Source organism: Hermetia illucens, chromosome 1 (assembly GCF_905115235.1).
Source record: "Hermetia illucens chromosome 1, iHerIll2.2.curated.20191125, whole genome shotgun sequence".
In the NCBI taxonomy this organism is placed as follows: domain Eukaryota; kingdom Metazoa; phylum Arthropoda; class Insecta; order Diptera; family Stratiomyidae; genus Hermetia; species Hermetia illucens.
This window is the reverse complement of record NC_051849.1, coordinates 55924593-55949634: the sequence shown is the minus strand read 5'-3', so window position 1 is coordinate 55949634 and position 25042 is coordinate 55924593. Positions and strand designations below refer to the sequence as shown.

Sequence of the window (25042 nt, the reverse complement as noted above, 5' to 3'; positions counted from 1 at the left end):
TAATTTCGGGTAGACTTACTGGTGTGTTGCGATTGTGAATGATTTTATTCGTTGGTTTTTTTAATGTATTAATAAAAATTTATTTTTTTTGAATAAATTGACCCCAAAACGGTTTTAAACAATTTCCTATACATTATTCATTTGTGATACGGAGTAGCGTTATGTTTTTTAGACATTTACTTGAGGATGATTGAAATCTTATGTTTAAGAAAATTGTCTCAAAATCATTGTAGAATATAAATGTGCCACTTGCCCGTTTAATTCCTAACTTCGAGCATTTCTGTCGGCACAGCATCTGACCTCTCCCCACTGTACCGCCTGTCAAAGCGAAAACCCCAGCAACCCACATCCAAATCACCCGCACATTCCCCAACGGCACGGAAAACATTCGCAGTTTGGCAACTAGTCTGAATGCAGCGCCGCCAACCTCGAGCTGCGAAAACGCGCGTTGTTGTAACCGAACGACATTCAACAACGGCTCGTGTCGTTCGACCGTCTCAGTGGTGTAGTGGTGCCGTCGGGGTCTCTGAGTCTTTGTCAAAAACTAACTAGTCCGGTGCGGCAGTGAATTACTGGGAGTTTGGTCAACGCTCTTGAATAGTGAGTTCTGCGGGCAGTCGCCGTGAATCGAAGGACGGACGAGCGTTTGGCCGCCGTGTACTTTTCGCGCAACATCCAAATCAGGGGCGAGTGGTTCATCTTGAAATTTTCAACTCGGCAGCGTCGCTAGGAGGAAAGATTACAAAAAAACGAAACGGTATGTCCTGCACACTTTTAGTAGCGAAAAGTAGTTTTAAGTCCTGCAAATGGTAAGGTAGGGACCCCGGCTTGCCACCGGACCGTGAGAAAAAACACTTGACGAATGCTACGTCGCCGCCGCGGTCGCTGTGCACGTGGTGGACGGCGTCGATTCCGCTGGAAAATCAAGAATTACGGCGTGACACGTTGCAGCCGCGGCCGGTTTCGCTCACGTAGCCGGCCCGCGGCTGGAAGTCGCTCCAATTGGCAGGGCAGCTATTGCCAGGATCGCGTAATTCGCTTGCCAGCATGTCGCGGGCCAGCGTGCGATTCGTCGGCAAAAGACAGCAGCCGTTTGGGAGACGCGCGCCATTTTAAATGCGACGCTTTCAATTCGGAATTTCGGTGCGAAAAAAAATCGAAAATGTCTCGTGGCCTTGCGGTGTAGTGAAATTCGGTGGAAACGGGGCCAGACCCATTGAAATTTCACAGGAAATTTATGTAAATGCAGAGGAATTCCCGGTAGACAGGATCCGGCAAAAATGCCGAGCCGCTAGGGGAAGGGGGTGCGAGGCCGGCGGCGGTAGCAGATGCCGGTTTTTGTAAAGTGCACACAAATGGCGGTCGCAAATGCTTGTCGGCGTTCTAATCTGGTTTGCCGAAGATGCATGGCGATGCATTGCACTCTGTTGCACTGCAGCCGGCCGTGCCGCTTTTCCCGGCTGGAATCTGGCGGATCGCTCGAAGGGGCCGGCAGGCGATCAGCTGCAGTCGTTTGTGGCGGGCTTGGCGACAGCCGCGCATTCATTTGTTTCGCTGATTGTCCGATTAATGGGCCAAATTCATCATTCGAAGAAATTGATTTCGCAGAAATGGCGACTGCGGCCAGATGCCAGGGAAAAAGTTGAATCAGCTGGCGACGCCGCGTGCACCTCGCCGGCCGCCACCGCGACCGTGGCTGACCTCAAAGGGCGCCTCTTGGCTGTCTGCAATGGGATCTTGACGTGCAGTGCTTTGCGAATTATATTTGCTCGCGGACGGTTTGGATTCTTGCGGGTGATTTCGTGGAATTTTAGATTGTGAGGAAGAGACGCCTCCCGTCATGGAGTAAGCGAGGAAAAGTGCAAACTCATTTCTAATGCCGCAATGCAATGTGCTCACATAATCGGCATCGATCCGACCTTCCCTAACAAGAAACTCGGGGGTAGGGTCAGGCCTGAAGCGCATCGGAAGCTTGATTCGAAGGGCGGCAACGTCGCGGCAGCTCCAGCTAAGTTGATCGTCGGCAGATGCAGTAATTGCAAAGTTTTGGAGTTTGGTCGCCGCTTGGGGTTTTGAACCCTCTTCACTTTCTACGAAGGCGGTCGAATTGCCGAGGAGCGACCGGGCACTTAGCGACTTCGGTTGGGGGAGGAAATCGAGCATAAACAAAAATTTGAATAGCGAAAGCGAAATCTAATCTAAATTTAGAAAATGTTGGACTGGAGCGAACAATAAATTGGAGAGCGATCTTTGCGAAAAAATTGGTGGTGGGAAGATAATTTCGTGGTGATTTATTAGAGAAATTACTCAGCTGCGGAATTAGATAGGTACCTTTCCCTAGAAAGGAAAGTAAGTGCTCGCTAATGAGTTCGGGGAGATTACGACTTCCGCGATTTGAATGTGAATTCTCGGAAAAATAGGAAATAAAATCTTTCGATATCTCGCTTGGTTCTCTGCAATTTCCGATTGTTCACTTACATATAAAATATATTTGTTGTTTCAAACGTCTAAACACATAATGTATGCTTGTTTGATTGCTAATTTCGTGTTAAATTTTTGTATATTTTATTGTAATTTGTTCACTTTGGCAAAACGTAGTCCTTGGCGAAATGATACGGTTTAGAACCGATTGGAAGTCGCCCTTCCAGAGAAGAAGGTTAAGGGCAACCTACTCTTGTATGTACACATTCTAAGCACTTCACTTTCCACTTGCTTTTCATTGAAAAAACTTGGTTTTTTGGTCTGTTTGGTTGGGAATAGTAATCGTTGGCGCGACAATCCAGCTTCATTCAAGATCGTAACGGTACACTGTAGTGGATTGTAGGAGGTGATGTGGTCAGCATTGCGTTCGTCCATGATTGTTACCTTGGTTTGACTCAGTTACTCATTCACAGCTGAGTCGTCTGGTACCCGACATCCAGTCACGATACGAATCCGTCTACTTCCAGCGAAATTTGAACCACGACCTTATATGGCAACCCAGCACTCTGGGTTGATCATTGTCAACGGCGCAACAACCGGTATCCGGTCTGCCTTAATAAGGAACTGTTTTGCGCCGAAGTCAACCAATTCAATATCCCTAAAAGTTGTCCGACGTCCTGACCTACGCCATCGCTCCATCTGAGGCAGGGTCTGCCATGTCTTCTTTCCTGCTGGATTATGTTCATCCATAAGGATCAAGTGTAAGCGGGTCACCGCAATCTTTTGAACCGGATTTTATCCACAACCGGTCATGGTATCGCTCACAGATTTGCCGTTATATAGGATACGGTCTTTAATGAAAGCTTAAGGACTTAAAAATGTTTTCCTGTTTATTCAGGATTATCTGTAAGACCACGTGGTGGCTTTTCCCAGCAGTTTATAAGAGAATTGTCTCCATGTGAAAATTTGATTTTTTTGAGGTTATGAATTCTTTAATATATCCATCGCTATATTCCAATGTGTAGTCTTGATCTCGCTATTCTCGTCTTTGTTTAAAAACTTAATTCGCTTCCTTGTCGGCTGCTAACTTGGTGGAGTACTCCTAGTTATCGGCTACGTACACAATTGTTAAAGGTTGTCAACAGAAGGTGTAATTAGTTCCAAACGGCCGTGCACGTGGTGCCTAAGCCTCAAACTCAAACTACTCCCCTTGCGGTTTCCGTTCAAATAAAGTTAAGGATAGTAAAAAAAATATTAGGCGAAAGCGGTTTTACGGCTTCTTATCAAGATAGTGGCAAATCGTCAGACCTAACCTCTGCCCTGGGAACAACGTGACCGAAGCGGCTCGCAGAACGCGGCATGACTGAATAATATTGAACGTAAATCCGCTCATACTTTGGGCCAAAGCTTGGCCAGGGTTGAAAATAAAACATTTTTTTATTTGAGGATCCCAAAGTCCTCATCCACTTGATGTCGAACAGGATCAAATGGGGAGTAACCTACTCCTTTTTATGGTTTTGTTTGTAAAAAAAAAATCTTATTAAAATCGGTTCCAATGACTGTCTGTCCGTCTATGTCACATGCACTTTTCTCAGAAACTGCTACACCGATTGACACGAAATTTGGTGAGATGGTGGGAACTGTAAACGCCCAGGCATGCAGTGAGTGATATCCTTCTACACTGATGTTTGCTAAGAAAAGCTTATGGTGCAACACAAACAGCCATCATCAGTCTTCTAGCAATCAAACTGTTGGCAACTGGTAGAATAAGAATAGGCTGGGTGATGTGTCGACTCAAGGAACAGGTGGCACTGGAGTGGTGTTTTAGATGCCTTACTTCCGGTCGCATTGCGAAGGCACCAATTCGAATAACAGGTCGAGGTAATGCACGAGATGTGGCGCGGAAACCATATCAACAAGGACTGTGCAGTTGAAGCACGCAAAGGAAGGAGAGTGTGAACCATCGGCACAATGTAGGCAGCAGCAGGATCTATTGTAAACATTACGTATGTGACTATTGTTTCAGCCAATAGATCTGCTTTTCAAGTCAGTGAGGATTCTACTCACAGTGTCACCAGGCAAATGAATGGAAATCAAGGGCGAATTGAGCACGCAAAAGAGCTCTCGCACAATGCGGAGTGAATTTTTCTGGAGGATGATGGAACTTTTTGCAGGGGACAGGTTCTCCGCGACGCTTAAGTCCAACGTATCCCTAGATGGTGCGGCCAGGGAAAAGTCATCCATATCAATTAAAGGGTGGCGGAAGCATGCGATGCTATTATGCCCTGAACACAACTGCTCCGGATTACTAGTAGAGCTTTAGCGACATATGGGAAAGATTCCAGTCGAAGGAGCAAAAAGAAACGCTTCCAAAGTTTGTGCGACCATATCAAAATAAACATTTAGGGGTGGGGCCTACTGGGTGATAATGAAAAGGTTGCGAAAGTTGCCTGCGTCTTCTGAATTGTAAACGGTTGCAATAACGAACCATTTGTAGATGAATACTATGAAACAGGAGGTCGGTATACATATGGTCGCCTCGAAGACGGCGGTGATGATTGATGCCAAACTGAGCTTAAGGAACATTGAGAGTGTGCATGTCAAAAGGCAGCTAGCACCATTTGTGGCTTTTGTCAAAATGTAACCGAATTATAGCGAAGATTGCTTCTAGCGGAAGTAGTGCGATCCATCCTGCTTTACGCTTCACCTGTGTGGGCGGAGGCGCTCGTTCAGAGAAGGAAACGGGTGAACTGTGTTTATGGGCTGATGGCTTTGAGGATTTGCAGCGTTTTTAAAACCACATCAGATGTGGTAGTACTGGTGATGGTGGGCATGATCTAAATCTACATTCTGGCGAAAAAAAGTGACTATCATGCAGGATGCATAAAACAACACTCACAGAACCCAGTATGGTCAGACCCATATCATCTCTGGCTACGAAGGGTGGCTGGACGCCCAGGCGCATTCTTGACATTAGGGTGTGGCTTGAGTGGAAACTTGGGGAGACCGACTACCACATTACCTAGTTTCTCACGGTTTGAGTTGAATGATTCGCTGAATTATCCTGCATATGGCGTATCGAAGGATCCAAACATGTGAAGTTTTACTGGCCCGTGATATCGAAAAGCGAGAGTGAGCGGCTTGTGATCAGTTTTGAAAGCGCTGTAGATAGCCCGGAGCTCCCTGCCGCCGTTGAATATCTTAGAGAAGAAACTCAGGGGTCCTCAGTTTCCCTAAGTGATTTACTTATTTGAGAACAGCTCCCTTTGCATAGTCAGGAGTTTCAGTGCAAATGGTGAGCTCTGCGTTTTCCAGGGTTTTTCTTAAGAGGGCTGTACCTGGCGAATTGTTGCTTGGAAATTTTGGAATTTCTTTTTCGCTTTCCCGGGGTTCAGGTCCTTCTTTTTGGATTCGGAGATGTAAGCGTGGTTTGGTACTTGGTCTTCAGCGTCGTTGGGAAAGAAGGGGCTGTAGAAGTTGATAATGCGCAAGTCAGCGTGAATTTGTAAAGTTAAACAGGTGTGATTGTGGTTTTCAGGATCTCCTCTGGTACAATTGGGAGTTGGTGAAATGCAAGGGCGCAAATTTATTTCCGGGAAGATTTTATACCATACCACCGCAACGTGTTCCAAAAATCGTGGAACCCTGGGTCATCAGAGTTGACCAGATTCAAGTGTTTCTTTGTGATGGTGCCTCCGATTGTAAGAGCTCTAATAGATGCTTTTCTAGTTTTTCTTCTTCTTAATCGAGTGCTCGTTTCCAGTCGCAATGCACTTTCGCTTTTGTATTTTGAATTCGAAATAGGTCTTATAATGTCGACGACAACGCGGATGTCGTTAACTGGAAGCGAGTGTCTGATAGAGTTTGCATTGTGAGATCTAGGTCCAGTTTAGAGAATCGTGCAGAACTTTCTGATATTTCCTTATTTTGACCTCCATAAAGATTTGGAAACTAAAACAATTGAAGCTATCGAGTCCTCCGCAGACTGAAGTTTCTCCGTAAAGTACACCGCACCTACGAACCATTGCTGCCTGTTCGCAGAAATATACTTTAGATTTTTCCAGGTTTTTCCGAGAAGTCTATTCTTTACTGTTCTATGTTCTGTGTTTCATCCTCAACTTGACGTCCTTGTGGAAGTATTTGCATTTCCTGACTTCAGACAGAGAAGACGGATCTATTAGGCGCTGTTTTAAAAGTGCTGTATAAAAGATTCATTCAATTATTGTCTGTCTACGGACTCTACTTAGAAACGGCTGTGCCTATTGAAACGAGATTTGGTGGGATGTAATGATTAACATCGTTCTACATTGTGTTTACTATCAAATGAACGGTCTCGATGAGTACTTTTCGAAATCGATATTAATTTTGATATCAGTTAAGGAAAAGGGCGAGTGCGGAGCTAGGAAGTGATCTTTGTTTTTAGGGATTGAGGAGTCATAAGTCCACATCCACTTGATGTCGGACCGGACAAAATGGAGAGCAACTTGCTCTCATACTTTATGGTCCACGGACTCTTCTTTTTGGGTTAACACCCAAAGTTCAAAAATGAAAAGAGGGACGAAGACGGCTACGGTTTCGCACCAGGGCAGATGCAACTCATCAGGCGCGGCCTCATCTCTGCCCTGGGAGCAGCGCGACTGAAGCGGCTCACAGGTGTTGTACATTTCCCCTCCTTTATAATTCGTAAAAAACATCAAAAGTACGAATTATATCCAACGCAAGCTAGACAGCCGCTTCGGTCACGCTGTTCCCAGGACAGAGGTGATACAGCGTCAGATGAGTTCCCTCTGCCCTATGATCTCTTATTTCACGGTTCAGTCTTAGGAACTGTCCAAAAACTTGGAAAAATTTCGAAGCTGCTTCCTAGTTCACCCTAGGATGTTACTATAAACTTTGATGGAATTCCTACTGTTTCTTTTGTTTGCTGCAGTCCAAGACGTTCAAAGTCACAAAATGAATAGCCTAAAATTTTCCGGGTGGCTGAGTGGTTAGAGCACAAGGCTGTCGTACGGAAGGCCGCGGTTCAAATCTCGCTGGCGGCAGTGGGATTTGTATCGTGATTTAACGTCGGATACCAGTCGACTCAGCTTCGAATGAGTACCTGAGTCAAATCAGGGTAATAATCTCGGGCGAGCGTAATGCTGACCACATTGCCTATACTGTAGTGTACCGTTACGGTCTTGAATGAAGTGCTCTAACACACTTCAAGGCCCTGATTCAATATGGATTGTTGTGCCAACGATTATTATTACTAAAACTGGAGGAACTGCAAGAGCTGCAAGGTTCAGTGCCACGGTGCGATCCTCAAGCTCAGCGGCCTTGTTTGTTTGAGAGCATTGATGGCGAGATGGTTTGACGTTTGTTTTGGAGCCTTGTTACAGTGATTAGCCACCTCATCCACAAGAGGTACAACTTAGCGGATGTTATGCGCATGAGAGCCGTGGTGAAACATTCCCATCTCTTACCCTACGCTGCTGGATCCGCTTCCAAATTTTCCCAGTCATGCGGATCTTAAGGCGCTCCTTCGCGATGTGGCTAACAACTTGACTTGTGCTAGAGAAAAAACGCACGCATCATATCTCAATTTTGATCCTAGCAATTTTTTTTTCATATGACAGCAAATCAAGGACTGAAGAAAATTAGTCTTTCGTTTAGGGCTTTTTCAAAATTAGTCTTAAATTTGATCATCCGTTGCTTTTGTTTTCGTTGTGAAGCAAAATACGCGACCATTGTGTCATTAAACTGGAAGAACTTTCATTATTGAATTTTAATTAACAATGGAAATGGTTCCAAGTGTATCCTCTAGCATTTGATGGTATTTGAGATAATTGAATTAGAGGCCGAAATTACTAGAGAAGTTTTATTTCAGAATACGTAGTTACAAAATGGGGATTAGTTTTCACTGTACCTGTAGCTTCCACCTGATGATTTTAATTAATTGTGCTTGCCCAAACTCGTACTCTCTTCCTCGATATGTATACTTAGAAAATGCTATTTTCCCCCACAACTCAACTCAATTCAGGTTTCGCAACTAGCAGTTTGCAGTCACTGCACATGCGACTTTTTTCATTATGTCGGATTCAATGTCTGGCTAGAAATGAGTTACACAAAACTTTCATTTGCGTAATCGTTGTTACAAAAAGTAGGTGTGCGTGGAACGAGCGATGCTGAAGTTGCCCGTAGCGAGCCCCGCCACTCCCTGTGGTCCTTTCAATCAGTCAGTCGTGCTTCGAAGTCGTAACCGAATTTTAGCTGGCAAGTGATGACGTATTGTGAAAGGTCCAAGTGCTCGATTCATATGTGCGGAGAAAGAAGAAATGCTTTCTCTCTGCTCTTTGCGAAAGTTTCGGACCGAATTTAATTGGCTTTAGCTGTTTTATCGGCAGACCTGAGAGAATGGCAGCGACGGTAGCGTCGTCAGTGATGGCAACCAAGTCGAAAACTATGGCAACGACAGACGACGACTGGGTTACGTTACGTTAATCTATCATTAAAGTTTTTTTTTATTGTGGCTTCGTGTGCTGAAGCATCTGGCCGCCGGTTCAATGCACCCCATGGTCTTACTTCAGTTTCTATTTCTCCGTCAATTTCAAATTCAAAGCGACTGAAAACGTGTGCACGTCACTTTGCTAATGATTGCGATTGGCATAGTTTTCTTTCGAATCACGTTAGTGTGTGCCTAGTGGTCAAATCAGAGATAAAAAAATGTATGGTAATTGGATCAAAAGTTCACACGAGTCTGCGGCTGTGTGAAGGCTTGTGAAATTAAAGGAAGATTGAACTTGGCGAGTCTCTCTGCGCCGTACGGGACCACTTTCACGATGGAATGCTGTGAGTTAATTGTGAGATATTAGGAAATTAATTTTTTCACATAGCCTAGTTTCGTGTATGGCGCATTTCTAATTTGCAATTTATATGCTAAAATCGATTTTGTGGGGCCGCGCTGTCTTCATATTTGAATGTTATTTCTCTGAAAAATGGATTTATCTTAAATGATGTTTGTGGCGAATATCATTTGAATTATGTTTAACTCTGAAGTCTTCCTTGACTATGGGAGCGTGAGATACTATATAAAGGAACCAATAGAGCGTTGTGTGCTTAAAACATCAACTCCAAATGCGGAAAAGGTCGCTTTCGCCAGTCATACATCTGTCATCACAAATAATGAACTCCTCTAACCAATGAGCCAATTTCTTCACGTCACGTAATCATTAAAACGCAAAAACAAGAGACAAGTGGCATAAACAATTGTTCAAACGCTAGGCAGCCATGCTAATTTTGGGCAAAGTTGTGAACAGAACTGAATTATCTCAACAGCAACAAATGCCAAGGATAGATAATTCATTTGCCCATAAAAATTGGCTATCAATGTTAAATAAACGTTGCGCAGTTCGAGTAATAAACTTTCACATCAGATGAATTTTATCGACAAAATTTGTTAATAGTCTCTAGTCAATGATTCTGATGCTTTAATTTGGGACTGCTATCTAATCTAACAGCGTATCTTAAGGGACTAAGATAATTTCGATACTCATTTTGATAAGAAAGTAAAAACGCTTTGGAAATCACCAAATTACTTTATACGAAAATAGCCCAAATTATAGGGCATAGGTCATTCTTGATCTTTTCACCGAAAGTTAGGATAACTTCATCATATCAGAAATTATTGAAATCATTTAATTGGGGTCGTGGAAATTGGGAATAACTGTCAGGAAAAGAGAAATGTCAATCACCGGGAATTAGAAGGAAATTCACAATGTGGAGTTGAATTGACTAAATTTAGCTTACTATTAGTGAATGCATTTAACGTGGCCTGTAACATCTGAAAGAGCTGCAAATTGTGGTGCATTGCTACAATTTTCATACATTTAAAAAAATTTAATTGCTTAAATTTTTAATTGCTTAAATTTTTTTCCCTGCAAAAAGTTTTGCAACGAGAGAAGCTAGTGATAATCGAAGGGTGCTAGGTCTGGGGAGTATGGTAGGTGTGGCAGAATTTCCCAGTCTAGCTGGATGTGACGAATTTCCCAACTAGCTGGCATTATCATGGTGCAGTATAACGTGCTTCCTATTGAACATCTCTCCGAATTTAGCTTTCCACCAGGTTTCAAAAGGTCATAATGTATTTGTCCTTGGGTGTCCCACCATATACACAACATTCTCTTCTTCAGGGTCAACCTCGGCTTAGGAATGGAGGGGGCAAGCTGTCCGGGCTTGCAATATCCTCTTTTTCCTCACGATGTTTTCCTATGAATCCATTTTTCGTCACCAGTTATCATCCTGTCCAAGAAAGGTTCATTTTTGTACCGAGCAAGCAGCGATGTGCATATGACGATTCGATCATGCAAATTGTTATGCTATCTGGAATATTTATAGATCAACCTGAACTTCCGAATATGGTCGGAAACGGTTTGTTAAGTTGAACTCAGCTTCTCCGCAATATCTGATGTTGTCAAAAAGGGCTCTTGCTTTATCATAGTGATAATGTCGTTATCGATCAAAGATGGCCATCTTGAAAGTGGCTTGTTTAAGAAGAAGCTGCCTCTATATGGTGCCCAGGCCTCAAAATATTCTTCATATCGATATCTGCTCAAATTAAGTTAACAATAGTATATTACCATGTTTATGGGGAAATTGAGTAAAACCCCCCTTAAGTTTATCCCAGAGTTATAATAGTTTGTAGTAGTATAAAATATAATATGAAGCATATTATCCCCAAGATTGATCAAAATCATACTATTTCTAACAAAGTTACAGTAGCTCAAAGTTGACTTTACCGTGTAAATTTACTGCAACTAAATATCAATATCACTCTAAAGTGAGTGGTCATACATGCCAAATGCATATACATAACGGGCTACGTGCAAATGGGATAGTTTTACACTCAAATATACTCACAGAAGAAACAAACAAAACCTTTCATATTTGAAGCCCAGCTTCCAGTTTCCTGACTTGTTTGATTTTGTCATTATTTCGTAGTATATTTGTACTATTTTCTTTATTAGGGTAGAATAGGGGAATTTGAGTGAGTTCTGCAGTTTCAATAAATTTGAGTGTTACATAAAATTGCATCAATGAGCATACGCAGGTTCAGGTGTTTTTGCAAAGCACTCAATCATCAATTTGGCGAAAAAAATAAGTGCTTCTCAACAAGACTGCTGAGGTCTTTCAATGAAGGATGTAGATCGTGCATCGTTACTGATAGAGTGGGAGCCTATGTAAATCTCACAGTGCGTTGTAATGCATTGAAGATGCTACAACGTTTTGGAAGCCAACATAATCTTAATGATTAGGCCCTAGGCAGAAGATAAATGACTACCTGGCGGTCATGGTATAGTCGCGATTATCCACTGGAGAAGAGTTTTAATACATAGTCTCATTGCTTAGAATAGTTTTACCATCAATTTCAGTACTGTAGGATGCATAGTTGCCTGTTCGCGATGTGCTTCGACTTTTCCACGGCTTTTAAAGAATTTGTCCTGCGCTAAGCAGCTCTAGGATGATCTACTTGTGGTTTAAGGTTTTGTGTGAAACGAAACCTTATTAGAATCGTATCGATGTCTGTTGGTCCGTCTGTCACATCCGATTTATTCGGAAACGGCTAGACCGATTGTCACGAAAATTGGTGAGAGCGTGTGGTCTGTTGTTCCCTTTACATACATCAAGTGGCGCCATTATGTGTTAAGTTTGAGGGGGGCTACATGTGAATGGAATGGCGTGGAATGCTGTAAAATTTTTTTCGCAGTATATGGTCATGTAGGGTATCAAATGAAAGGGCTCAATTAGTACTTTTCGAAACTGGTCCCATATTTGATATCGAGTGAAGCGTAGGGGAGTGAGGGCTCAAAATATGACTCCCAAAAAGTGTAACAGGTTTCGTTTTCGAAACCTTTTCAACCGAAAAATCTGAAAAATCACAGGCCTCAAAATATATCCGATTCTGATCTCTGCGCAAATAAAGTTCATATTAGTATATTCCACATTTTTTAAATTTACCCGGCAACCCTCCTTATGTTCATCACAGAAGTACAAAATTTGGCACGGGTGTAAGGGATAACATAAGGCATAATTTGGCCAAGTTTGAAGAAAATCCAACTATTAGTGGCAAAGTTATAAGGAATAAAATTGCCATTTTTTGTGAATTTCGTGTATTCTACAACGTGTATGACGTCATCTTCACATCAATTCATCACCGCAAAGAATTATTGTTTTAGTCTGAAATAATAAAAAAATTTGTTTTTTCTTTTTCGCTGGTGTTGACATATTTATTTTGCGAATACCGATATTTCGGGAACCACTTGTTCCCTTCATCAGTGCTAATTATGGGAAGATATTGATGAAAAACCCTTTTGTCCTAGAGGTTTTTTGGCGTTCTTTTTTCCAAGCATCCATTACGTCTTTAGTGGTTATTAGATGTATGTAATATCACCAAAATGATATCACCTTAGTGTAATTCAGATTACCATCACCAAGCACGATGCAAACATTAAAACCACATCACATTTCCTAAAATCACCACAAGACCAAACAGCATTGCATTACAAAAATGATGGTGATATTACTTCTGTGATATATCGCATTTCAAAACATCACCTAACATCACAGTTGTGCGTAGTAAATGCGGCGGCAGTTATTGAGTATCGAGCCGATGCCAACGCCGCAAGCGGTATCTATTGTTGTTATGATTTTCTTTTCTTTTGGCTGGCTTAGACTAGAAAATGATTTCGAGTGCATATGAATATGAGGATGCAGATTCTTGGCTTTAAGTAATTGATTTGTGATGTCATCGCTTGATAATCAATGTCGGCTACTGATTGATATGTGTGGCGCTGCTCTACATAATATTTCTTGGTTACGTTTCGTGCAACTGGTGCCCAAATAAAAGACAGATAATTAGAATGAGGTACTTTTGCACATTCAAAATTTTTTAATTTTATTCCATTTTTTTATGTGTCGGTCCTGTACTGCTTGAATCTGAAATTTGATGGTCGCTAACTCAGTCGTTATTGAAGCTTGATGTATAGAACACAATAGCATCACCTGCAAAATCACTCAAGCGTACCGCATCAGTGTCAAGTAGATGGAAGCCAAAATTTGTGAACTTATCCACAAGCCTGTTGCAATATGGGACAGAGAGGGTTTGAATATTCTGTTTTAATTTGGTTCGAAATTTTGTGGATGCGGCAGGTACTCCACTTGCTTAGATCTAATGAAAAATGTTTCAAAAGCTCTGAAGCGACGAGTGTATCAATTTTCATACCTGCTCTCTTGAGTACATCATACCATCTTGCAATCACAGCGATCCCGCTCTACCAATTGTCACCACATTACCATTTGAAAAAAAAATTGTTGTTTTATTAATGAGAGAGTGGGCTTAGTGCAATTTTAATTCCTTGAGTTCAGTTTGTTATCAGTTTGAGTAATTATCATACTTCCAATGGTGTGTTACTCTGAAAGTTATTTTTGCACTGCGCCCACTGTTCAACAGATATATTTCAATATTTTGAGTGGAAGAAAAGGAACTTAGAGTGGGATTGGAGATGTCACGTTTGTGCACTTCTATGACGGGGCGGACGATCATGGGTTCTAGGGATTCTATGGACAAAGTACGTGGGAGTAAATACCAGGTTCCTCTTGCGATTTTCGTCCTAGTTTTCGTTCTCAAATAGCTTATCCCACAATTTGTCACAAGAGGATTATCGCCAGCTTTCTAATATCCAAGTGAACTTCTCGGAACGTACAATGAATTTTTTTCTTAATGCTGCCCTATAAATATCCTCTAGCTACTTTTATATATGTACGTACGACATTTTCAGACGTATTTGTTTCACTGGTTGATTTCGTGTGAAATCGATGTAAATTGAACACATTTTCTGTTAAATAATTCCGTCTGAGTGGGCTTCGTTTTGCGGAAGGTCTCCTTTATTCAAAATTTTAACGAGGATTCACCTGGTATTACCACTCGTTTCAACAACACTTTCTATTAGTTTTAGTGAATGTTATTCCATTCATTAGTTATTTAGAGCATTGTCGGTTTATCTTCACAGTTGATGCAAGTTCGACAATTGATTTTACAGCAATGCGATAATCATAAAGATTCCTGACTAAGTTCAAATGTGGGGCACATTACCATGTCGATTGACAGGTGGACACTCACAATCAATATATCGCAAGTCTCCTATTCCCTTGGTCGTATTTTCGTTATTATTTTATTGTTCATAAGACAGTGCACATTTTTGTTAGTAAGACAATGTCAAGAACAGGGCGATTATGCTATTTTTTACACATTCAGAATTGGATGATTCCATGAGAGCGAGGCGGCATCAACTCCGTAATCGACTGACGAAAAGATGTCATCGACCATTCAGCTGTGTGCCAGACATAACAAAATTAGATACGTTAACGATGACAAGAAAAAGATTTGTGACGTAGCATTTTGAATTACGAATTCGTTTGAAATTTTCCCTTGATGCAATGTGACACTTTTTAAGGTTTGGTCTGAGGCTCAAAATGAATGCTCCGAAAAATGTAACAAGTTTTGTTCTCAGAATCTATTTAACTTAAAAATCTGAAGAAAATCACAATCTATACAAAATCTAGGCCTTAAAATGCATCCCACTCGGATGCCTGTTCAAATAAAGTTAATAATAGCATATTACCATATTTTAGAAATTGACCTGTTCATCCTGGAAGTGCAGAATCTGGCACCATTATAAGTAAAATTAATAAATACACCCAGGGCAGCGTTTGATGCGTTGCTTCTGTCCTAAACAAAACCGTAAGCCGTCTTCGTTTCTTACTTTTTTAAATGTTTTCAATATTCGACTATTGCTAAAATATTTCTAGTTCTAGTATACCAGGTGTACAAGCTTAAGTCCTCCGGTTTTTTTTTAACACATTTTTTTTATAGGAACCAAAAAAAACTATTCAAAATACTGGCCCTTGCTATTTACACATTTTTCCATCTCTCGGGTAACTTATGGATACTTCTTCAATAAAGTTGTTGATCTTTCGAGGCAAACCACTCATCAAGCCATTTTCGGACGTCTGCGTAAAAACCGAAGTGCTGCTCAGCGAGCGAGTGGCCCACCGATGAAAACAGATGATGGTCGGATGGGGCCAGGTCTGGTGAATAAGCGGAGTGGTTTCGCACTTTTTTCGACGTGTGCGGCGGAGTATTAGCATGGAGGAAAATCAGCTTTTCATGTCTGCTGATATTCCGACCGTTTTTCATTTAGAGTACGATGCAATTTTATGAGTTGTTGGTGATAACTGTGGGCATCAACAGTTTCATCAGGTTTCAGCAGTTCATAGTAGAGAATACCCCGCTGTTCCCACCACACGCAGCATCGTCCTCCGTCCGAAGCGATTTGATCTTGCAAAAGATGTCACAGGTTGGCCGGCATCAACCCACAATTTTTTTCGTTTAGGATTCTCGAAATAAATCTACAACCAAGATTTCGCATGTGTTTTGGCGTGGCTCCATCTGCCTATCGTTCTATTCATGCGACATCCATTTTCCCGATCTTTTGAATCTTACGCATTGCACGTAGAGGCATGGAAACGGCTTATTGAGAAAAACCTAATTGCTTGGTCAGCATTTTCTGCATTTGAGTATCGTCCTCGTCCAAAAGCGCCTCCAATTCGTGGTCTTTAACTTTCCTGGGCCGATTTTCACGCTCCTTGTCGCTCAGATTGAAATCGTGTTCTTTGAACCGGCGGAACCAGTCTCGGCACGTTGTTTCCGATAGAGTATTGTCGCCGTAGGCCTCCATACCGATTCGATGCGATTCAGCGACTGATTTCTCCAAATTGAGCAAAAAAGTTGAGCTCCCCGCAAATGATCTTTTCCGGCAACAAGACGCCATGAGAAAAAATATGTTTTTGCGCGAAATTGCTGATGATATGGACTGATAATTGTTGACAAATGTACTAAAAAAAATTGCGTGCTCATGCAGCTTGTCACTCTCACTGACGCCATCTGTGAGCAAAGAGCGGATTTAAGCTTGTAAAGGGAATAAGTTGTTCCCGAAATATCGATATATGTCCAATAAAAAGTCACTACTAGTGATTAAGACGGTGTGGCGTTTTAGTTTTACTAGATGTCCAATTTTTATTCTGTTTCAACTTTGATGATTAATAGAAATGATTAATCTGGCTAAGTGAAACAATTCTTTTTCTTAGTCATTAGAAAATCACTTGCACGATTTGGTCTTGGAAAGTAATTTTCGTCCTGGGTGAGGGGTTTGGTGAAGATTTACAAAGTTTCCTGAATATAAATCCATGCTCAACCAGAGAGAATATTACTGAATGACTAGATGAACACCACACATTTTCTCTCTGAATCGCACACAATGGGAAAGACACTACGCACGCAAAGGAAATGATGACTATGCAAACTGACCACAGAGAACTAAACGTGGGGCGTAGACATCCGTTTCAATTTGCTTGAACTTATTAGACAGACTTGTCATTTCATCAATAATTTATCAGAGTTAAGAGATTCGATTAAGTTACAAAGTTAGAGTAATGGCTCGACGTGAAACTCCTTTCGGGCGCTCTTTAGGAATTTCGTGTTATTTTTTTTATTTGTTCACCAATGAAACATTCGCGTGTTAAGTCGTGAATCACAATTCTTGATATCTCTACTAAAACAGACTTATGACCTATACAATAGAATAATGCAATTCCCTAACGGCAAATGTCTTCCATCTACATAATGTTACCAAGAGAGGCACATCAATCATTCATAACATGTTTTTCTTTCATATTTTTCTAGATGTCTTCAGGAAGCAGCCTTTGCTACAAATGTAACCGGCCAGGGCATTTCGCTCGCGAATGTCACAATCCCAATGGTGGTGGTGGTGGTGGTGGCGGCGGCGGACGTGATATGCGCCGTGGTGGTGGCGGCGGCGGTGGAGGCGGTGGTAACCGCGAGAAATGTTACAAATGTAACAAATTTGGACATTTTGCACGTACGTGCAATGAGGAGGCCGACAGGTGTTATCGTTGCAATGGTAAGCTCAGATGATGATTTATAGTTTCTAGATTGATGAAGCAATAATGATTGAGCTTTCGGAATTAGATTTTTTTAGAGAAACCGCTTGCATGTAGAGTTGGTGGTTGAAATGGACAATGATCCTTATGATGACATTAAAAAAAATAGTAATCAAGGTAGATATACCGTTTGGAGTAGTTCCCTATTTTCAAAACAAAAGTTAATTAACATTTGGACACCAGCCATTTGGTTATCTTGTTTTTACCTCGAAAGCTTTCTCAGGTTGTAAAAAAGAAAGTATCCGCTAACTTCACCTTTAAAAAAAAATTGTCTGTTTTGGTAATCATCCAATCTCTCTGGTACGATTGTAGGAGTGGTTTGGATCGTAATTATGGATGAAGGCATGGCCTGTTGTCGCCAGATTCCTGAATATAAATACTCGTTTACTACTGTGTTGACTTCCCTTCACGGCGTAGCATTTGGAAACGCTATCTAAACTCGTTCGCTAATTTAGATGTATTTACTTGTTCGATGTTGGATTGCGAGTCGAAGAATTCGCCTGGAAGGCGTAATGGTTGATCCTACATCATATCTGCAGCGGTTGCGAAACGGTGTTCCAACCAAACTGTGCGGATGCTTTGTAACGCTCTCATTGAGCAGTTGTTGTGATAGCGTTGTAGTTCGGACGCGGGTTACGTCAATCAGGCTGCTGAGTTCTTGAAATAACTTCGATTCAAACTGCTTTTCCTTGATCTATGATCTACGTTATCCGAAGTGGTATGCCGAATCTGCAAGTTGTCGAAAAAGACTGCTATAGCATTTGTGGCCTTTTGATTGGGGGAGTAGTGCTACCTCCGGCAACGTGAAAAACGGTCTACCATGGTCAGTCAATAGCGTTGCTCTTCAAAAAAAGCATAACGATAAAATCTAGATACAAGTGTTCGAATTTAGAGGATGGCCTGCTCGACGAAGTTACATGACGGGGCGCTTTTGATCGATTCGTTATGGGGTGATATAAGCTATTGAGAGGATGTGTGATGTAAGGTTGGCTGTATGGAACGTGAAGATTAGCGCACTGTAATTCAACAATGTAACGGAAGGTTATCATCGCAAAGTACATAGTGGTTCCCAGGCATACGCTCGGTATTTACAAAGGACGAGGAAGCGTCCTCGGTGGAGGCGTGAGAGAAGTCCAAATTCTTCAAAGCCCCATCGATCAATCGGTTGAAAGTTTTTTGGTGCTTTCCGTATAAATGTCATCAACGGAAATTCATAAAGGCCGAATAGTGTTGTAATGGCAGTTCTCCGTTTGTCTTCTTCAGCTACCAAGATCTGGTTAAATGCTCTTAAGTCATTTTTACCATGAGCGCTTTGATAAAATTTTAGATGTTGCGAACCGGGTACTTGTCGATGAAGGCCCGACTTTTGATTGTGTGGTAATATTCGCACGGTCTCCTCTCTTACTCTTTTCATGCAACGATGTGTAGTCCAAGCAATATTTGATGGACGCGCTAATTAAAATTGGATCATAGCTTTAAATTTTTTTTCTCACAATGTTCAGCTTATCCAGAGTGACATATTTTTAATATTTTATTGAGCCTCGTTTGCTATAAGAGCCTCAATTCGGCGTGGCATGCTGTAAATCGAAAATTTTACTGCCTCTACTGTATTTGTGGGTGATTTTTCGCTAAAGCCGTGCTTTGGTTATGATAACATTTTTAGCCGTTTCCTTCTTTTGTTTGATATACGAGTGTCTAGAGTCCCCCCTATTGATGACAGATCAAACCATTATGGGGGGTATTTTTCGTCTGGACAATGCAATCGGGATGAAATGTATCCTCTTGACGACGAAGACGCACATATCGAGCTGGTTTTGATAAAATCTCAAATGTGCATACATTGCCGAAATAGATCTGTAAAAATAAAAGTATTTGTTTGTATTAACATGTGATGATGCTGGTGGTTTGCCAAAAATTGAATGGTGAAATCACCGATCTCCAGAAGTTAACATGTATATCAGATGAATTGCCTCTGCGTTTGTACGAAGCCGTAGCCGCCTTCGTCTCTGTTTTACTTTTTGAGTCTTGGATGGTAAACTCAAAAAGAGGAGTCCGTGGACCACAAAGAATAGGGTCCGGCATCAAGTGGACGCGGACTTAGGACTCCCCAAATCCTAAAAGTGTCTAGCTTCTTCGGCCAAGCTTTGGTCCGAACCTTGGGTAGATTTACTTTGGCATCCTTATCGTGTTTTGCGAATTATAAAAGGGAGCGTATAACGTCTGCGGGCCGCCCCGACCGATCGCGCTGCTTCCGAAGCAGAAGGTAAGGCAACGTCTGTTTAGTTGCCTCTGCCCTGGTACGAAACCGTAGCCGTCTTCGTCCCTCTTTATCTAAATCAGAATCCTGCTTTGCTTTTATCGCAGTTCTTAACTTGGACTTGTTGTAGGGCCGGTGAACACTCAAGTGCAAATCCTATAATTTGCGCTCAGAAACGTTCATATTGGCGTCTTCCGAACTAGTAGGAAATCTGTAAACAGTAAGCCTACTTTTCTGCCCGTGGTGTAAAAACTGACTTTCTTTCCCAGTCCCTTCCTTTTTGGCCTCAATACTTCATCTAAGCCAGGTTTTTTCTTTAATCGGCATACACTAGCACCTTGCGATGCCATTACATTTTGGTACTATTCAATGCTGTAGCTTCTGCTTTCTTCCGAGGGAACAAAACCTTGCTTTTTGCCTATGATAAAATATGACAATATGATGAATCATTCGTACTGATTAATATAATAATATATATAATATATAATAAAATAATAAGCAATCGAATATTTTAATATTACGTTATAGCAAAATCAAATGTGTAGGAGTAAACACCCCGCCACTGGTATACCAATGAACGCGACTGTTTAGGTCCTTATATCAAATAAAATGTCCCTAGTAAAATCTAGCATATGTACCTCCAATTACACGGTATTTCGTATAAATCTTGTAATTATTTAGATAAAGTGAAAAAATTTGGTATATGATCTGTTACGGAATTCCTCATCTAATTGTCCTGACAGATGGAGTTAAACATTCTGTCACCTGTCCTTGTGGAAATAAGCTTGAATCTCAGAGATAACCATGCTGAATATCTGGAAGAGGGCCGTAGTGTGATGGGAAATATGCTTGGAGTATGGGTCTAGAAACGTCTGTTATTATAAATATTGAAGGGAAGTACCGTTGAAGTTCGTGGTTGGGTGTAAAGTTGACCCTTGAATTGTCATCGGCTTTGTCTGAGTAACCGTGTCTTCACATTTTGGACGAACATAAACAGGCGGCATGAAGCGAAAAAAAGATCGTTTGCTATCTTTAACAACTCCCAATGTCCAGTTACATTATTTCATGCATTTGTCATCTTTGGAATTAAATTTCTATCGATATCAACTTTTGAACCTGGACGCAATCCGGGCCTAGAGCGCTGCCGTTTATATACAAACTTGTTTAGCCACGTACAACCCCGTTTGCAGCTCTGCAAAAGTTTGTTTGACAATTGATAAGTGTGAAATCGTGTTAAGCTCTCGGTACCAAATTGAAACTATATAGCACCACTTTCACTAGTCGGCAGCGACCTAAACAGAACTCAAAATGAACCGAATGCAACTGTATACGTGTGACACGAGCTTCAAGTGTTTTCACTGCTGAAGAAGACGGTGTTAATATATCTGAAGTTGCCTCCGTGATGCATGGTGTCGAAAGACGGAATAGAGACGTATTTCTTCAACTCGGAACAATTGTAGTTTCGTGTGGATCCATAGATTTTTTGTTTGCAAATAGACCTGCACTTGTTACATATTTTTAAATGGCGGATTTCATATACCTCTTATTAATCGAAACATCACTCGGGGTAAATTCAAAATAGATATATTTGAAACGGGAATTTATCTCTACTGTTTTGGTTTGTAAGGTTTTGTGAAAGACAAAACCGTATTAAAGTCGGTTCACTGAGTATGTTACGCATTTTTCTAGAAACGTGCAAACAGAAAGTTCCTAACGAGGGAGTGAGAGGGTCAGAAAAGGGTCATTTAAATCAAGGGCCATTCTGAAAAATTACCAAGCCGAAAATTATATTGATCGCCCTATATGACATCTAGGTTTCAAAATACTACCTATCTCCATATTTGCAAAAATAAAGTTGATATTATATTACTTTTTTTGGTACGCCGTCTGAAAACCTTCCTTCTTTCTAAAATAAGAACATATCTACATTAATATAGGCTATGATATGAAGTATTATACAAGCAAGTTTGGTGGGAATTCTACAGTTATTGCACTTTAAGGCACAATATGTGCCTAAAATGTAAGTATTACATTAAAATGGATAATCCAACGCTACAAACTTAGTAGAAGTGGAATCTTCCAGCACCTCAACATTCGTATCTCAAGGGCTTAGCTCCCGGTTTCCAACTTATCATATCCCCCCACTTATTGGTAAATTGCTTGACCGATGTGGGAAGAATGTAGATGTTAGAAGTGGCTAAAATGATCGTCCAGGTTTTCGAGGGCAACGCTCTGCCAAAAACAGTACTAAATGCAACCCCACTGTGTTCCTTTGAGGCAGACTTGCACACCTATAGTATCCAGGCTCCCGAAAGCGAAGGGGTCGTTTTAAATACTAAAAAGATTAACTCAAGTGTGGAATATAACAAAACCTTATTAAAATGGGTTTAGTGTATGTATGGGTAGTGTCTTCCGTCAGACACATTTTCCTCGGAGACTGTAGCAATAATTGACATCAAATTTGGTGGAAAGATGGGAACTGAACGCTCACGCCTACAATGAGTTACATCCTTTTACGTCGAATTTGAGGGGGATGTAAACAGCTTAGCCTATGAAATGGGTGTAATCGCACTCACCATGAAACTCAAAACAGAGCCAACCGAAAATAACCGGGCCAAAGACACATCCTCCAAAAATTCTCTTGAAGCATATGCTCTCAGAAGACCATCCCAGTTTTCATCTTCAGCGAGGCCTCTGGCAACAGTGACTTCAAGTGAGTCTATCAGACTCAGGTATAGGTAGTAGTAAACTTCAGCAAATCAGTCTATTAGGTTGTTGCACATGAAATGGCCGAATTGGTACTAAAATTTGAAACGACTGTAAAGCTTACAAAACACTTCTCCCAGCGAGATACAAGAGCATGTCTGCCAGTTTCGTAGAAGTCCAATTTTCAGGTGTTGCTAAACTCGTCGAAGGCAATTTTGATGGCCTCTTCATTTCTAAATTGTTTTTCCGCCCAAAAATTATCCAAATGCTTAAAAAAGTGGTAGTCGGTTGGCGAAAGGTCCGGTGTATATGGTAGATGAGGCAGTCCCATACTGCAGTTCGTTCAACTTTTGAATCGTTGTTCTGGATACATGGGGTCGTAAAGGAGTACCACTCCATCCTTGTTGAATAATCTCGGCCGTTGTATACTCAATCTTTGGTGCATTTCTTCGAGTTGGGCACAGTATTTCTGTGCATTTATCGTTTTGCCAGGTGCCAAAAAAGAATAGTGGACAACTCCAGCTGTAGACCACCAAACAGTCACCATTACCTTCTTCGGATGGAGGCTCGATTTCGGCATATGCGTCGGTGGCTCATCAGCATCTAGCCTGTGTGCTGATCGGCGACGATTGCGTATATCTCCTTTTCTTCACATGTCACTATTCTGTGCGAAAAGGGATCGCTTCTGTTGCGAGAGAGAAAAGAACTGCAAATTTCCATTCGAAGCGTAATGTTCTGTTCCGTAAGGGCATGCGGAACCCATTTGTTTTTTCACCTTTCCAAGTTATTGCAAGTGCCGGGAAACTGTCGAATAGTGTACACAGTTTCTCTGCAATGTCTCCCACAGACTACTGACGTGTGTCGGATTCGACTATCAAACGCACCATTGTCAATCGATGGTAATGGATGTCCATGTGGCTCACTTTGAAGGTTTACGTCGCCTAACGGGAATTTTTCAAACCACCACACGGCGGTGGTTCGAAAAATTCCGGTCAACAGTAATTTAAAGAACCACCACTGAAAAAAGAGAAAACGTGTTCTGTGCACATTGCTTTTGACACTTTGGCACTTAGCTTATCGTAGGCTCGTTTTCAATGCGAACTTCACGAAAAACAAGGCAATAACTGGCCCACTCGTAGTTTTTAGGAAAATGTTATCATGAGATTACCCTGCTAGTCGGGAGCTGAGTGATGGTAGTCGTTTCGTTTGCATACCTATCCGCACGAGAACGTTTTGAAGGTAATGAGCAGCTCTTAGGGTGATTGTTTTGTTCGGAGTAAACATTGTACATATTTTATAAGACGGTTTCGAAGGCATTCCACTCAATATCTGCTTTAAATTTCCAGTTATGAAAGTGTTATTAAACATTCTCTTTTCTTCCTTTCCAGGCACTGGTCATATTGCTAGGACTTGCAGTCAACCGGCTGATGAACCAAGTTGCTACAACTGCAACAAAATTGGCCATTTGGCACGCAACTGTCCTGATCAAAATACTGACAGTCGTAACGTATCCTGTTATAATTGCAACAAAAGCGGACATATTTCTCGTAATTGTCCAGACAGCGCAAAGTCATGTTATATCTGTGGCAAAATAGGCCATATAAGACGCGAATGCGAGCAGAACGCTGTGCGAAACTAGGGATGAGAGATTTTCATAACAGTAATGGAATCTCTCCACTAACTTGCTGATATATATTTTGAAATGGACAACTCATTTATTTTGTTTTCTACAGAAAAAAATATGAAAAAAAGAGACAAAGGAAGAATTGATGATATGTTTTAATTGCTTTTGATTTACATATAAATTATATTATAAATACAAGAGAAGTTGGACGCAGAGAAAACACCGACTTGCTGCCGGTGGCTGAGTTGGAAAGGAAGGAAAAGCAAATGAAAGGTAGACAGATCTGTAGGGACAGCGAAATATCTGGACATTAGACAAAGCAACATAAAAGGAAAAGAATGATGCCATAAGTGGCGAAGTTTTTGTTTTTTTTACATTAGATTATGACCAAAATTTTGTTTGATTATTATTATAAATATTAAAACGATGATAATGATGATACTTGGTGCATTTTCCATTGACTTGACATCGACGATCGACCAGGAAAACTATGATTACTACAATATCTAAAAGATCTTATGTTCTCGGCGGAAGACACAGGCAACCCGGAAACCTGATTTTAAAAACATTAGAGAGGGGCGGAAGCTTAGTATTTTTACTTAATAATTTCTTTCTAAGTTACTTAATTTATCGATGTCTGACGGAGATATTGGAGGATTTATATGATATGTAGAGCATACAAACAGACTTGTTTCATTTTTTTTAAATCTGTAAGAAAATTTTACGAAAGATATTTCAATATAATTGAAATTGTTAAAACATATTTTTATAAGCGTTGAACTTAACAAAATGTGATCCTTTCTAAATATTCCTACATAAAACATATAATAAAACAAATACATTGTGTACTGATGATTATATATGAACAAAAAACAAAATAAAAATCTCAATTCTGAAGATGTGCTCTTATTCGATGGATTTTCTTGCTCTATAGAAAATTTATCCGAATACCTGATCCTGTCATCCCACAATTTTCA

General features: G+C 41.0%; 1 protein-coding gene across 2 annotated transcripts; it reads left to right on the top strand.

The window, feature by feature from the left end:
- The first annotated feature begins 387 nt into the window (after positions 1-387).
- LOC119655571 (CCHC-type zinc finger protein CG3800) lies at positions 388-24962 on the top strand. 2 transcript variants are annotated; one of them, XM_038061503.1, is made up of 3 exons: positions 388-757; positions 17201-17438; positions 23830-24962. In XM_038061503.1, exons 2-3 carry the CDS (start codon positions 17201-17203, stop codon positions 24078-24080), a joined length of 489 nt encoding a protein of 162 aa, XP_037917431.1. In that variant the 5' UTR covers positions 388-757; the 3' UTR covers positions 24081-24962. The 2 variants fall into 2 exon arrangements, with proteins under 2 accessions (XP_037917431.1, XP_037917440.1); XM_038061512.1 differs by lacking the exon at positions 388-757 and adding an exon at positions 8848-9252.
- Positions 24963-25042: the final 80 nt, after the last annotated feature.